A 16,602-nucleotide genomic window follows, 5' to 3' on the forward strand; every position below is an offset into this window, starting at 1 on the left:
AGGAACATCACAAAGTCATTTCCTCCCATAGGCCTAAATATACATATTGCTCGGACAGGATATGAAACAAGGATTGAGAACTACTTTTATCTCCCAGATGTTTGTCATTCCAGACACACACACACGCACCTGGACAGGAAGGCCTGGTGATGTTTTATTGTGTCCATTTCATATGTGGAGGAGTCACTCCTCTTGCGCGGCAGTTGTCTCTTGGTGTCGTCTCCTGCACCGGCACGAGGGATGTCGATGTTGCTGCGACTGAGGTGGCGGCTGCCCTCCAGGGTCGGGGAGGACGAGCCGTGCCCGCTGTTGACAATGATGCCAGGAGAGAGGAGGTCCTGATCCTGCAGAGGAGATTCAGGTAGATTAGTTACGTTACATATCCCTAAATTACCTTATTATATTGATTTCATTAATTATAGTTACAGAGCAAACCAATCGGGAGGAATTTAAGAACATATTAAAATTAGTGTTTTTTCGGTTCTGTCTTGTCTCTTACCTGGACACTGACGATGCTGCCCCTGCGGCTGCTGTTCTGACTTTCATTGACTGTCTGATTGCTGCTGCACAGAGCATCGAATCCCAAGATTCCTCCCACACAGTCCCCAATGAGGCAAACCTACAGAGGTCACGCATCAGAGACAATATTCTGTGATTACTTTATAAAATCATGGTCTGAGTTTACTTAAAATATTCATAGTTGAATGTTAACATAATAAAAGAAACTTGTGTTGGCATTCATTGATAAATTGGTGGAGTCAGATAACATGGAATTGACTGACTGTGTTTTTATTTGTGTTATAAGATTATTTTATAGAAGGTGATAACTAATACAAAATTACAGTCGTGGATACTATGATTATTCACATAGAGGTACTAATAACTTCACAGGACAGTGACTGACCTGGCCGGAGAAGGCAGACCCTTCCAAGGACTTTAGAAAATCGGTGTACACCTGGTTGGCTCTGACGATGACGGTGGCCACGGCCTCCTGGTACTGTGGAGCAGAGGTGGCCAGCAGGGGCAGCGCTGCCAGTGGGATGTGGTCCTGGCTGCTGGACAGACATCCCTCATCGTAGCTATAAGGGCTCAGGCTGCCGCAAGAGACAGGAAAAAACAAATTTCGACACAACAATGAGCATATTTTAAAGCCCAGAACGACCACAGGAGGAGTTCGAAGAAATAAACATAGGAAGCGGGGGCGATGGTGATGAGCTGCACCTGGAGCTTTCCCATCGCAAGCAAACAACAGTCATAGCCGATAAACAGAAACCTCTCATCATTATCAGCAATATTTGCATGCTGCAGAAATAATGTTGAGCATGTGTGTCCCCTTACTTGGACACCAGGGAGAAGGCCTCGGCACAGATGGCAGGGCAGGGCACCAAGCGGATGGCGATGCGTCCCAGCGCAGCAGGGTAGTGAACACGCATGACTGTGTCAAAAGCTGTGCTAATAGTGTTGACGTCCGCCTGCTTGCTGTTCTGGTCCCCTCCACCTGTGTCCAGGATGTTGCCTCCGTGCAGAACCAAGATCAGCACGTGGATCTTGGAAGGCTGCAGGCACTGCTGGGACGAGCTCTCCTGGAAAGATTTAAATAAAAGGGTGATGGTGGGAACACTGAGGCAAAACAAGGGGGAGCATCCTCACAGACAGCTAAAGCCCATGCTCGCTGGGAAGAAGACACAGAAAAACAACAATGGCTTGAGTCCTGGTGTCCATCTCTTTAAACGTGGACCACACAACAAACGTCTTCAAACAACGGTAGCAGGGACGGAGAACCACGGAGGGGAACAGAAAGGAGCAGACCTGCACTCCAACTGGACGACTTTCAACTGACAGCAAACATTGACAATGCTTCCTGGCGACAAGCCACATTTAATAGAACAGCACGATGTGTAGTTTTGTCACACGTGTCGGATCCAAAACTTCACATTTTCCATAGAAGCACTGTGTGTACAGTCAGCACCACAGCTGCATGTACACGGGTTGAACAGAGGCTGGTGAGGTTGAGGAGTAACAGCAGGGAGGAGGGCAGGGGGAGAGTGAGCACTGGGTTTGTTTCGGGGGGGGGGGGGGGGGTGGGGGGCAGGGGTCTCAGTGGAGTTGCTCAAGTCCACAGATCACTGGGGCCAAAATGTTTACTTACTGACTGGTGCCTTGTTACTGTGATGGTGGGAATGGGAGAGCTATCGGCTTGGCCCCTAACCGAGCCGCGCATCTCAACACAAGAGGACAGAGAGGCCTCAGGGACAAACAGGCGTCCTCTTTTCCTCTGAAGGGGAAAAGCCTGACATCAAACACTCAATTAAAATCAAGTAAAAAAAAAAAAATCTTTGGGGCCTGGAGCGCATTTCCTGTAAATGTTTTTTTCGGAACATTTATTGCCTTCGCCAAAGATGTTGTGTTTCCTCTGTGATTGACTGTCTGTTAGCTAGCAGATTTACACAACAACTGCGGAATGGATTACCAAAAAAATTGGTGCAGGGATGTGTTATGGGTAAGGGAAGAAACCATTAAATGAGGGTATGGTGTGTTTTGTTTTTTGTATTCACTTTCTTTGACATTGAGAGATAAAACGTTTTCATTATTTTCCTTGATTTCTCAGAGCATAATACAGACAGATGCAGATCAGAATAATAATTGGGATCTAGTGCATTTATATGTGGTTTCATAAGGGGACTGGTTGGGCCTTGGACTCTATGGAGTGATATTGTAGTTTCAGACATGTGTCTGCATCAAAGCAGGCAGGTTAGAATTGTGCTGTGTACACACTCACCTCATCTAGTCTGTCCTCGCTGGTTGCTCTTTCATAATCCCCTGTCATTTCCTTGTACATCTCACCTGAAAACACACAGACACACACATTTGTCATGTTGAGTATTAAAGCAGTTTGACAGTCTGACGGAGTTCTTGTGATCTTCTTCATCATACCAGTAGCGTCCTCTGTGTCCGCCGCATCAATCTTGTCCATGAGGTCGTTGGAGTTCCACTTGGCGATTTCCTTGGGGAAGACCTCCTCGTTGTCGGAGAGATCCTCTGCAAGGGCAACATGAGATAAAGCATCAACTGAAGTGCACGTGACAATCGTGGGTTAAAAAATGCTTCGTTACACTAACAGTATAACCAATTTGGTATATTAACTCATTCAGTTATATACTGAACCAGCTTTTCCCACAAGTTACAATTAATCACCGTTTATCTGACGACCTGATGAATCACCACTCACTGCTGTGACCATCAAATACACATTAGGCTGGACGTCTCTACATAACATTAATCTGTGGCTGATGAGCATATATTATATATTAATATCAATATTAAATGACAGGTACATTTGTGCTGGAGGCCAGGAGATGGAAAGTGGTAAACATCTATTATTATAATGGAATTTCAGCAAAGAAAAATGTCTATTGATAAAAGCTTTTAAGTGCGTGTGTGTCTTGGAATTGATCTTAATATATTGATGGACCGTGTTCTCCATTCACACACATTTACCTGTGATTTTATAAAGAGAATATCTGTTTCTAGCGCATAATTTCTTTCCTGGGACATTTTTTGTTTAACTACCAGTATCTTAATTTCTAAGAAACACACAGCCACCTCCTGTTCAAGTATATGTTAGCAAACTCAAAATAATATTGAACTTCTTACCTACAAATCTCACATTTTTCCTTTTACTTCCAGATTAATTATAGTATAAATAATTATCTCAACTGAAAAAATGAAAATCATTTTATTTCAAAGTGTCTTTGGTTGTAGCCAGTTTCTCAGAAACACTAACACCAGATTCAGTAATTTTTAAAAATTGTATTGTATCTAAATTCTTTTCTAGTTTGGTTATAGGTTTTTCACTGATAAGCAAAAGTAATGATCCAGTCTTAAACTAGAAAAACAATATGTCTCTATAAATATGATTAACTTTAGAGTAGCCGGCACATTTGTCTGTTTTTATAAGTAATTACTGCAGTTCTAGTCTAAAAAGCTAGTTAAAGGTGTATCATCATTCATAGATTTAAATATATCTGATTAATAAGCTTTAACAAACCAAACACAGCTAATATTATTATATTATGCGATCTCCTCCTAAAGCTTTTCTGTATTTTTGGTTCACTATGAAAAACATTTGCTGTCACACACACAGAGGGAAAACGTGACAGACAAAAATAAACCTGGACACGTCTCCCACTGTGTGTGTGTTTATAATAGACGTTTGCAAGAAGCGCATAACAAACATTAAAGATAGAAATCTAATATCGCAGGTCGTCTGAGCCAAGTCAGCTTGTTTCCATATTTAATATGCACACCTCCATCATGTGATTCATGCAGCCACCAAAGCACACACTTCAGTTCATATACGGCTCATTTAGTTTCACCCATCTTATTAACTTGACTATATTTTAACTGCTTATTTCATGAGGTCACCTTATGAGTGTAATAACATCTGTTCATCATTGAAAACTGATCACTTTACTAACCGTTACTGAGACAGAGATTCAGACATACTAATTAATAACAGTGCAGGCACAACTTGAATGAGTTTATTTGATGAATGTGATGTGCTTTGTCACAGTCATTGATCCACAGACTTGAACACTGCAGCACATGATGAATTATCGGATGTAAACACAATTCAGTCTACTGATTGGATTCAAGTTACTCACAAAAATAACACATGACAGCAACGTGCATGACTTTATTCATGTTTCATCATCAGGACTTAATCTTCTCACACAATAAGCACTGGTGAACTGGTTGTGTGTGTGCGTGTGTGTGTGCGTGCATGTGTATATGTGTGAGGGACTAATGGGTAGAGAAGATCGATTTTATCGACTTGATGTCAGGGTGAGACACCTGGCCGGTCTCCTTGGCCAAAACTCATCCAGCAGAGAGCCAAAGGTTTTTATTGCACCGCACCCACCTACTTCATTTGCATCCCCAAAGCATGCTGGGTATCTGGGAAGCTTAAGAACTGATCTGTGGTTAAAGAGATGCATGCAGAGTGGGAGTGAGAGGTGGGAGCAAGCAGATTCTAAGAAAACTACACAGTAAACTTAAGACCTAACCTCTACCTGTAATCTGCAAACATGACTGTGTTTACCATGAGCGTCGAAGAACTCCTCGTCCGAGCTGTCGTCTGAGTCCCGCGCGATGCTCTGCATCCTCCACTCCGACAGGCTGTGACGTGACGGGCTCACTAAAACAAACACACAAGAGCAAAGAAGATCCACCGTTATTTTGAGACATGTGTTTTAGCTCTTTGTAACACACATACACACACGCACACAACAACAAAGAAATATTGTACAATCTCTCTGGGACACCCCCCTCACTACAAACACACAGATAGTGTTATGTAAACATGCAACAGTCTCTCTGGTGCATTACTTCATCACAGATGGACTCCTTGGTGGTCAGGGGAAGTGTGTGAAAAGTGAGGCTCAATACAACACAAAAAAGATGCAAGGACAAGCACAACTAAATGCCAGCTGAGGAAAATGGCGATTCTAAAAGCAGGCCTCATTTATCACGTGTCTTCAGTCCACGCCTCATAAAACATTAGTACGGAGGAAGAGGGGTGGGCGTTGCGGAAGGCGGCTTGGGGAGAGATGAGGGGGGGGGGGGGAGAGGGCACACAGCTGTAGCTGTCAAAGCAGCAGAAGACAACATCAGTGGCGGAGGGGGGAGTCACAGCGAAGTGCGTCAGCCTCTCTGGTCTGTGATGTCAGCACTGCTGCTAAAAATAGCCCTGGAGAGAACCACAGGGGGGAGTTACAGGGGGGGACGAGGCCTGTGGATGAGAGTCAGGGTCCAGGTGGCAGCTACAGTGAGCGAGTGCCTTGAGGTAGGGGTGACACTGGAGATCAGTGTGCGTTCGGAAATGGGGTTTGTGATGTCAGAGCTGCGGCTAAAAATAGCCCAGGTAGGATCCACTGACTTGTAGGGGTTGAGGCGAGGGGAGGCTGGGTCGTGCAGCGAACGTGGAGGCGTGAGTAAATATAGTCCAGCGGAGTTAAAACATTCCAATTAACATCAGGCTCCGGACGGAGGAGCAGAGCGTGGTGCAAAAGGAGAGTTTGCAGATTAAGAAGACGCTCCCAAGGCGTTTGGACTTTGTTCACACCCATTTAACTGTTTGAGCTCAGAGCTCTTTGTCGACTCTGATTCACTGAGCTTGAGAACAACACAATGCGTGTGTGAGTGTGTGTCTCTTTGTGTATACACTCCAGCTGAACCACAAAATACAATAACGAGTGTTTTGTATAGACAATTATGTCAACTGTAATGTAGTGTGTAATCAAACTTTGGATTATAATATTATCATTACGTTTTGATAGCTTACGTTAACTTGTGTCAACTCGTCGTTAAATCGTTTGAGGATGAAATGCCTGGAAAAGACGGCGGTTTATGTTTTTACACTGCTCCTTCACCAATTCAACTGGAATTTATATTGGTTGGTGGTGGTTCTGTTTTGTTTATATGCTACCTTTTGTGGAGGAACAGAGTTTTCACTTTACACATGGTAAAAAAACCAAGGGGCTACTAAATGACAGTGGCAAGGGGCGGGACAAGCTGGTGACGCAGATCACAGAAATCCTCTATAGACCAAACTGTGTCATTCAGGTCTCCTTCATCTAGACCACGTCCTTCGAAGGTGGCAGCATCTGAATTGGGACACAGCTTTAGACTGAGGAAAGAATTATTTTATAGAATAAGTCAGAGGAGTTAGGATCAAAATCCATTGTAACCCAAACGAATTCAAGTACAATTGCAGGTCTTTACAAAAAACTTTGAACTACATAGAAGAGTAGTAAAGTGCTTTATTGTCTTAAATTTGTTTGGGTTATTGTCAGTTCATCTCAGGAAACGTGGGAAGCAATCAGGTGGCAGAGTGATGTGTATGAAGGGTTGCAACATAGTGAATGAGGTGACACGAGTGAACATGCTTCTCACCTCCTCTCTTGGAGGAGCGAGACGATCGTGAGGAGGTGGACCACTGCTTAGTGAGCACACCTCGTGTCTGCAGAGTCTCTCCCCCTGAGCTGACCACCACATCCTCTGCTTCAATGGAGCTGATCGCTTCTTTGACCTCCTGATCTTTGTCTGGAGACGGAGCGCCTCCATTGGCCTCGGTGGCCTCATCTGCCTGGCTGAACTGGGCCATCTTCCTGGCCAGGGTCACCTGAGTTTCCAGCTCAAGCTGCCTGATGTCCTCCATGGTCAGACCGTACCACTCGTCCTGCCAGCACCAGGCCTGCCGGTGGGCACGGACCATCACCTTTCTCAGTCCTAGGGAGATGTGATGGGAGATGTTACAGAAAATCCTTAACTGAATAACCCACCAATCAAACTGTTAGCTACAGTAAACTGTCACACATTAAATTAAAACGTCTTTGATTGTTTACTACTCACCAACATCATGAATGAAGCGCTCAATCTTCGACTGCATGCCCCAGTAGCGGAACTCCACCTTGCACAATTTGTAGGCACACATGATGGGGGTCTTCCCTGGGTTGTTGTTGTAGTCCTCTATCCAGTCGTCTTGCAGGGGACCCCTCTGGGTCTTGGCGGACTTGTAGAGCCGTGTGTCCTCCTCTGCTTTGTACTCGTGAGGGGGGATGGGGTCAGTCACTATATCAATTGGGTCTGACAAACACAATTCATATTCAGAAAACAGTGACTCACACAGTCTGGTGTTTTGACTGTAGTGCACATGTTATGCACGCTAGTGGGCGGAGTAGTTGAACTTGTATGGGCTTGTGTTAACAGACTAGAAATTCCTTTTATAAACCGAATTTCTGGCTGAGAAATAGAAACATAAGATTGAGTGACTGATTCAAAACAATACAGGTAATGTTGTCACTGGATCACAGCTCGAAAAAACCATCCACTTCTGGGCATCGTCATCTTCATCAAACATGCACTCAACCTTTAGACAGAAAATGGATGCAGTAGCATTAAACTGCCACAAGTGGGCCTCACCTGCTACTTGTGTTTGAGTAAGAAGAGAACAGACACACTAAAACCTACAAATATTAACCTGCAAGCATTGATAACTATTACAAGAAAAGCACATTACTTTCTGTAACGTTCCCTCATATTGCTAAATGGCAGAATACTTCTTTTGAGTATTTGGACTGGATACACATGAATCAGTATTTTTTAAATCTGTGTTTATGTTCAGAATTAACACCAAATCTTCTCACCGATTGCACTCTGCCTCTTCTCTACTGCAGACATGTTAAAGACGTCAGCCTGGTTGCCTGTGTCAGGTTTGTAGTAGGTTTCAATGTCGATGGAGAACTTCTCAACGAAGGGACAAGTGTATCTGAAGGAGGAGAGGAAACCAAATGAAGCAACAGGCTTGGAACAAATGTCATGTAGCAAGAGTGCAATATGGGTTGACATCTGAGTGGCTCGTGATCGGGAACAATTTTATTAAAAGTGACAATACCCTCTCGCTGCTGAGGATAGAATATGTGCGAGCCATACCCATCTGTTGCATGTGAGGCGTCTGGGAGCAAAGCTGTCACCACTTTAATGGACGCATCAACAGGCGCGTGCATTCTATCAATATCCAGACACGACAGTCAGGGCCACATCTCTTTTCAGCACCTTCACGTCTGTGTGTTTGCCAGGCCCCTCGCAGACAAACAGACCGACACAAATTAAAACGTGGGGCCGTCGGCAGCCAACAGCCTGGGTGCTGGCAAAACACTGATCTGATGGTCTGCTGGTCGGAATATTCCAACAGTTTGATCTGAGGTCTTTATTTTCTTAATTTAATCCTTTTTTCTGAGGGACATTAAAAGCAGGACTTCAGACAAGCCATTATCATCTAATTTAATATGGACTACATACATTGAATATGTATATTTGAGTTTTCGCATATCTTCCCAGCAGGTGCAGTTTTTTTAAATGTGTGTGCACCTTCCAGTTGCACTGTTTGCAGACCACATTATTAGATTAACAAATTCCGAGTTTACATGTGGCCTCAGCGGAGTTTTATTTTACTCTACATTCTGGCTCTGACAGGTTGTGGAGGTGGTGTTCACCCTCACCTGGTGCGGGTGTAAGGGTAGGCGTTCCAGGACTCCTCTTCAACCCTCAGCGCCGCTTTGGGCAGGATGGAGCGGAACCAGCTGGGAATGTGCATGCCAATGTGGTAGACCTTGTGGGTGTACTGGCCCGTGCCGCCCGGTCCATCTGTGTAGGGCTTATTCTCAAGGATCTCCACCCCACTGCCTTCACCGCAGCTCTCCTCACGGCTTTTTTTCTGCGAGAAGAAGATTTAAAGTTGCAGTGAGTTGCAGAGGTGATTATGTTTGCATACAGTGTATAGCAGTAGAGTGCATGTATAACATTAACCATAATCTGAAACAATTATCTAAGAAGGGACTAAAACAAATGGTGCATTTTGCAAAAAAGAATCTGAAGCGTTGGAGGCTGTCAGTTGTTGTAAGAGCAGGCGCAAATACAAATAGCTTCCTGAAAGCTCTATCTGCAGAGAATTGCAAATGAGAAGGCCCAAAAACCAGCTTGAGGAGCCACACCTTTCCCATATTTACATTCCAGGTGCACACTGTGAGGAAGACAGGCGGGGCGGAGCCTGCAGAGGCAGTTGCAGCGGCCAGGTGACTCTAAACCTCAAGGACAGGAATGTGTGACATGGCAGAGGGGGATATTTTATGATTATGAAACCAATGCGACAGCAAACCTAGACAGCAGAGCATAGTCCAAGTGCTGACGATATATTTAAACCACAGGGAGCAAGGGGCAAGGTCCATAAACGCCAGAGATAACTGATGTGTCATCTTTTATTTTTCCCTTATTAGACGTCGAGCAGTCTTACCGTATACACCTCAAAGTGAGTGTAACGCAGTATTTAATGCAGCGTGGGGATAATAGGGAGACAGATTTCTCCTGTCAGTCCAGTGGGGCAGACCGGCGACGCAGGCGAGGCAGTGAATCAGTGGAGTGGAGGGAGGAGGAAGCCGTGAGGCAGCCAGCACTCCGGACCTCATTACCTCTGACAGGTCATTCATTAGCCACCCGCTCGGCTCTCAACAGCCCAGACACGGCTCTGAGGACACAGCGCAGACGCCACAGCAGCCAGCAGACGAGACCGCACAGCACAGGCGATGTAAATGTCAAGTTTACATACACATACGGACAGTATTACATGTATGCCACCATGAAATCGACAAATAATTACTCTATCTAGATTTTATGCAATCGTGGGAAGGAGCAGTTAAAAAAAAACACAATACAGCATATATTTTCATTTGTTGGCCTTTCAAGTAGACTGATTACAATAAGATCATTGTTGAGGAGTATTATTATGGCTGGAAGAAGAAATTGCTGCTGAGCAACTAGAATGGCCCCCAGTGGAGCGCATACCACCGCCAAGGTAAAATAGTCCCCTTAAATTCAATCGAGCTTTAGCAAATAGTTCACATATTAGTCTCCTAAATGAGCCTGATTTGCCTGAAGACCCATGAATTATTCTCTGCGAAATCTACAAAAATGTTGGAAAACGCCTTTTCTCACAATTTTAAAGAAAGTGAAAAGAAAAACACAAAGTAAAGTCTGCAGTCCAGGTAAAATAGGCTTCACTGTGTTTTGTGGTGGACTGTCCCTTTAATTATAATTTCTCTTCTCCCCTAAAGCAACAGATTATTCTCTCCAATACTTCTAAACACTAGACAGGGCCTCAGCTGTTCCCCTGGGGGTAAAAATGTGGAAGTGGAGAAACAGATTATAGATAAAAGAGTGTTCTTTGTTCAGTTGTGTGCAGACGTAAACTCTATGCAGGGGGAACAGAAATTAAGTAATTGTTTTTCCCAAGAGGTTTTGCAAATGTGTCAATTGTCTTCAGAGGGGAGGGTTCAGATTGTAAACGTTCCAATGTAAAATACTTGTTGGCTCAGACCACAGAAACAAAGTGGCCACTGTGTTGCGAGTTCAAGTCCAGCCCTACAACTTTGTCCCATTAAACACATCCGGCTCGCTCCCTTGCTTCCGCTCACCTTTTCTTTAAACAGCCACCAAACACCAATAATAAAAGCCGTCACTGTGAAAGCCGACTGTATGTGTTTAGAGCAGACACATCTCCGACAGGATGGGAGTCACATCCTGGTTTTTTTTTTTCTCTCGCCGTCAACTTAGTAAGGCTTGTTTCCTGTTTGAGATGCTGCTATTCGCTTCCACTCCAGAGACACAGTCGCTTCGTCAGAACACGATGGATGTGTGCGAGTGAATGAGACCCAGTGAGATCCTTCTCATATTTAATTTCTCGCACATTCCGCGTTTGCAAAGTGCAAATCCCTATGTGGCGATGATAAATTTACAATTAGCCATCAGATAAGATGGCAGAATTGCGAAGGGAGAGGAAGTGAGGGGGGAGAGATGAGGTGAGGCGTTGCCTGCTGGGGTGCAGAGAGGACCAGACTGTCCTAAGACCCTGGATTGGTCTGTGAGGCTTCCATTGGTGATGGACTGCAGGTAGGCAGGTCGACGTGCTGCTGTTGCCCTGACAACATACAGCAACGAAGCAGGGGAATCTACAGACACCAGCAAAATCTTTGTTTCCTCTCTGCTCAGAATACAGCTTACTCTGTCTCACTCTCTCGCTTTTCCTTCCACCCCCTCTCTGATTTCCTACCCCTCCCTCCCTACCTCCTTCACAGTCTCTCTTTTTATCCTCCATTTCCTCTTTTTATTCACTCCCTCCTTCTCTCTGAACAAAAACCCAACCACCGGCACGCTGCTGATGTCACGGGTTGCCATAGCGACAGAAGCCTCACAGCAACTGTGGCTCTGTAAAGAGGGTGAGGTCAGGGGGAAAGGTAACTATGGGTCACTAATGTAAGAATTCCTCTCGCTGATGATTTGCTTACATGCTTGAGAGTGCACACACACACAGCGATTCTTTCCAAAGACTGAGGCGTTGTGTAATCCATCTTTACACATCACATCAGGTTTTGCAAAACGTCCTGTGTGACAAATTCTTACGAAGGGCATGCAAAGGATCTGAAAGCAAAACAGATCAGGACAGACGCCTCTGACACTGTGCACCGGTACCTGATTTGGTTAAGCATGAGCCATGTATTAAGGTTCAGTCTTTACTGATGCGGCCCAAATTCAAATCGAGCCCGAGCCCTTTGCTGCATGCCCTGTCTCTGTCCACTTTCTCCCCGCTATCACTATCAAAATAAAGGTAAAATATAAAAAAAGATACTTTAGTTATGTTTTTCATATATTAATAATTCTTCACATTACACCATCCAATACAGAAGAGGCCAACGAAATGATCCAGCGTGCAGAGGTTTGGCACTGTGACTAGTTTGTGCGGTCTCGAAACGTCTGCTTGCTTTAAGGCATGTCCGCTGAGTCATGTTCCAATCCATCTAGTTCAGTCATCTGAGAAGTCTGAGAACGACACAACTCTCTATGTACTGTTCTGTAATCATCAATTATCATTTCCCCTCGTGCAGACAGGACAAAGTTTTTACAATGACACATTACTACAGCTGAAGCTGGTATCCTGAGAATGTTAAAACACAAGAGAAAAGAAAAAGGAAACTACACAGCTGTAGCTCGTGCTGTAGCGCTGTTACGGCAGTGGGTGGTTATTCATTTTTAGACATGTTTGTCAACATGCATGCTTATTAAATTTTGGTGTAAGATTATCAGTCGTGGGAGAGACCTCTCTGTGGGGAGGTCAATAGTTTGCAGGCATTCTGGGATTTCCTGACTCAAGGTTTACATTTTTAACCTTCTTCAACGGAGCTGCTCCCTGAAGGCTGCAGTTCTATTGTTACCTCCACCAAGGAGGTTATGGTATTTGTTTGTTGGTCTATTATTTAGCAGCATTACAGAAAAATTCCTGAATAGATTACCACAAAACTGGGTGGTACGGGTCAGGGAAGATCTACTTAAATTTTGGTGCGGTTCTTCTTTTACATTTACGTGTTTTTCGACATTTTTACAGATTTCTCAAAACAAAACAAAATGGACATTGATATTATGGTACTATTCGTGTGTATAATTTAGTGTATCTTGATTCAGTTTAAGGGGGGTGTTAGGCCCTAAGCGGACGTATTGGAACAAAATACCTGGACCCTATGAAGCCACATTTAAATCAACTAGAGCCAGATTGCCCACAGTCATCCACACCAACCCCCTAAGTATGTCAAATTTTTGGAATTCACAAAGAAATTCCTGGATCTGCACTAAAATGTAATGGATTCTTCCCTAAACCCAGTTTCCTTCCACCAAGTTCCATGGCAATCCGTCCAGTAGGTTTTGCACAATCCTGCTCACTAAACAAACAAATGCAGATTAAAACATAGCCTCCCTGGTGGAGGTGATGATGCCCCTTCATTCACATTAACTCCACAATATACGGTCTCTAAAGAAACAAGACATTGAATCTATCAAAACTTGACCAAAACAGGACCATAACTTCAACAAATTTAGTGCTGCACGTCACATAACCACACAGCTCATATCCCCAAGCAACCTCTAAGTGTTGAGTGCCAAAGGTCAGCATGTGCCATAACTGGAATAACACAACTAAATGTCTAAAGTCTACAATAGATCTAAACAACAAGTTACCATTGACTGAATCATTGGGTTTGTTCTCCATGCCTCTCCTTTGCGCTGCCACTCTCAGTGCTCCTGGCAGTACCAGCGGATTTAATAAATCCTACTTCATGTACACATGCCAGAAGACTAGAACACACAGTCCCACATAGGATAACTAAAGTTGCATAAATCAGCATTTTCTGTTGGCATCTGTAAACTAAAAAGCTCTTACACAAACCCTCAGTTTCCAGCGGAGGACCTGGTTAAACAAATGAAACTATCAGACACAGACAAAGCATCACGTTCCTGTCCAATGTGAAGTGTGTTTGTGTGTGCAATGAGTTTCCAAAGAAAGCAACGTGCTCCCACCCTCCTCCTGAAGACGCACACAGCCTGTGACGAATGGAAATAACCAGCTTCAGGGAGTTTAAATTGGATAATCTATCAGCGTACAAGCTCTCTTTGTTCCATTACTCCACAAGGGTCAGACACCATGTGACCAGTCATTTCATAATTGGGCACGCTGAGATCGCAATCCAAAACCTGTGTTCATTTATCTCCTCTTTGACTGCTGGTTTTCAAACACAGGCTTCTGTGTCACCTGGCCGTTTGGGGGAAATTGGCGTGCGATGTTGCAAAGTTGTGACCTCACCTGGATCATATAGAGCTGGGCGATGCGGTACTCCTCCACACTCATGGGCATGGGGATGCGGTACTCCTTGATGAGCATGGTGAATCGTGGAGCAGGGGGAAAGGGGGATAAGGGAGAAGACTGAAGAGGGATGGGAGAGGGAGAAAGGGAAGGGAGGGGGAGAGGGACAGGAAAGACTCCGCGGCTTCTATGCGAAACTCGTCAAACCACCAGCTGAAGTCCACATCGATGATTCCTGTGGGGGAGGAGAGGGAGAAAACGTTAGGTAAGTAAACTGTGAATTCACTGAAATAAATACCGTCACGTATCCCATCAGCTGAAGTTAGTTACAGTCAAAACAGGATGTTGAGGTTAATGCTGGATCTTTAAAAATACTTCACGAAAACCGGCCATTCAAGATGAGAATCCAGGTTTCAATCAACAACAAAATTCCTCATGAGCAAAAGATAGCAGCACAGAGACTCATTTCAGAGGCGACAAGATTCCTGTATGTAACCAAGGATAAACAGCTTTTCTAATGGCTCACACACAGATGAAGAGGAGAAAATAGCCACAGTGTCATTCAGAATATTTGCTCAATGTAGCTACAACGTCTGGTCCGAGCCTTGGCGTTGAGGACGAGCATTGCCGTCTTCTCCGTCCAGCAATTCAGATTCAAGTAAGGCACTTCCCAGGATAAACTTCTCTTCTTATACACAGGTCACAGCTCAGTGTGTGTGTGTGTGTGTGTGTGTTTTTGTGTGTGAGGGTCGGGTGGCCGGAGCCTACGGAGAGCACCCGTGCCTCGCCAACGGTCCCAGCAGCCACCCCTTCAGCACTGTCACATGGGGGGGCTCACTCAGCATAAGAGGGATTACAGTTGAGTGGGGGAGAATGACATAACATGGTAAGACACCCCCCCTCCCCAATGTGTGCATGCTCGAGGTTTCACAAATAGCGGTCTTAGAGTCACAAGAAGCATTGTTTTCGAACCACTGGGCAGATGGGGGTAGGTGTGGGCTATACATACGCAACGTGTGGGTGGCGTGAGTTGCTCGAGTCTCTGCTTTGACCGCTGACAACTCTCCGAAGCCGAAGCCAGTACAAAACAAAGATCATGACTGTACAGCACTGAGCTGGGCTGGAGTGGGAGTTTATCTAAATTAAATATCACAGGTGTCAGCTGAGGTGACGCGTTCACTGAAGAGGAGTCAATAAGGAGAAGCCAGATATCCACACTCGATGAAAGGAGGCTTCTGTTGAAATAAGTGATGGCACGCACAAAGAAGCCCAATATTAAAAGTTCTGAGGTCCCCTCAGTACCTTTAAGAGGAAAACAATTAACACTTTTAGTGATTTCTAGTTTATGTTGTGATATAATATGTAGCATTTTGTAGAAAAATGCTCATTTCACATATGCTCACCATATGTCCGGTGGAAGCCGTGGATCTTAGTCACAGAGCCAAGGAGACTGAAATGTGCGGTACAGTATGTGTGAGGGAACAACAACAACACTGTCCTGGCACAGCCTGCGTTTGGCCGCCCAAATGTGATGCATTGCATAACCCCGATATTAGCTCAGTTCTGAACTATGGAAGCAACTGGACCTCCCTCTGGCACCTGGCCACTCTGTCTAATCAGACCAACATTCCCACTGGGTCCAGCGAACAAAGTCCAGCTTTGGTGAGGGTCCTGGTGTTACTAAACGAATGAGTTAACCCCAAAAACTGCCCAGTGAAGACACACCCCCCTAAGATCTGGTGTCAACATCCGTCCTGTGATCACAAGCACAAGTGGACAGAGACAAAGGGTGACCCTTAGCATCACTTAAGTTCAGGTCGACCAAATTATATAATTTTTGGCTAGAATTTAAAGATGTGTCCAATGACATTGTGTGTGTGTGTGTGTGTGTGTGTGTGTGTGTGTGTGTGTGTGTGTGTGTGTGTGTGTGTGTGTATCAGCAACAAGCTAGAGAGAGAAAGAGGGTAAACAGAATCAGAAGGGACCGAATTAATCAATGTGCTATGAAGAAAGATCTTACCACAGTTGTAAAAAAAAAAATGTTTAAACTTTATCGGTGAGAGACGTCAGCGGAGTATGCTGTCCTTCATATGCTGCCCAGGATGCATTTGTGTCCGCACAGGAAAACTATGTCCAAGAACACCTGAATGAGGTCTGAGAAATTGGATCCAAGGGTTTTCGGTGCATTCATACCTGTACTTAGCACTGACCCTGTTCTCCTGTCCTAGCCAAAGATAACTAAACGCGCCGACATGCATTCTGATTTTTGTGTCCGAACACAACCCAAGCCTGATTCACTTAATAATGTCGCTGCACTCAAACAGCAGCTGATGTCTTACCCAGAAGGTTTTAATGTAGAC

The 16,602-nt window shown here is 44.6% G+C and overlaps 1 protein-coding gene across 3 annotated transcripts in view; it reads right to left on the reverse strand.

The window, feature by feature from the left end:
• The window catches only part of LOC133001337 (membrane-associated phosphatidylinositol transfer protein 2-like), a 48,280-nt gene that overhangs the window by 11,963 nt on the left and 19,715 nt on the right, over nucleotides 1-16,602 (reverse strand). For all 3 annotated transcript variants that reach the window (XM_061070892.1, XM_061070894.1, XM_061070893.1), the window contains exons 2-13: nucleotides 14,243-14,477; nucleotides 9,063-9,277; nucleotides 8,208-8,329; nucleotides 7,414-7,647; nucleotides 6,955-7,290; nucleotides 5,102-5,197; nucleotides 2,935-3,039; nucleotides 2,780-2,844; nucleotides 1,339-1,583; nucleotides 905-1,094; nucleotides 500-619; nucleotides 130-344 (exon numbers count right to left, since the gene is read on the reverse strand). In XM_061070892.1, the coding sequence (XP_060926875.1) occupies nucleotides 130-344; nucleotides 500-619; nucleotides 905-1,094; nucleotides 1,339-1,583; nucleotides 2,780-2,844; nucleotides 2,935-3,039; nucleotides 5,102-5,197; nucleotides 6,955-7,290; nucleotides 7,414-7,647; nucleotides 8,208-8,329; nucleotides 9,063-9,277; nucleotides 14,243-14,320 (2,021 nt within the window). In that variant the 5' untranslated portion in view covers nucleotides 14,321-14,477. The remainder of the gene's footprint in view (nucleotides 1-129; nucleotides 345-499; nucleotides 620-904; nucleotides 1,095-1,338; nucleotides 1,584-2,779; nucleotides 2,845-2,934; nucleotides 3,040-5,101; nucleotides 5,198-6,954; nucleotides 7,291-7,413; nucleotides 7,648-8,207; nucleotides 8,330-9,062; nucleotides 9,278-14,242; nucleotides 14,478-16,602) is intronic.

Source organism: Limanda limanda, chromosome 5, assembly GCF_963576545.1.
Source record: "Limanda limanda chromosome 5, fLimLim1.1, whole genome shotgun sequence".
Classification (NCBI taxonomy): domain Eukaryota; kingdom Metazoa; phylum Chordata; class Actinopteri; order Pleuronectiformes; family Pleuronectidae; genus Limanda; species Limanda limanda.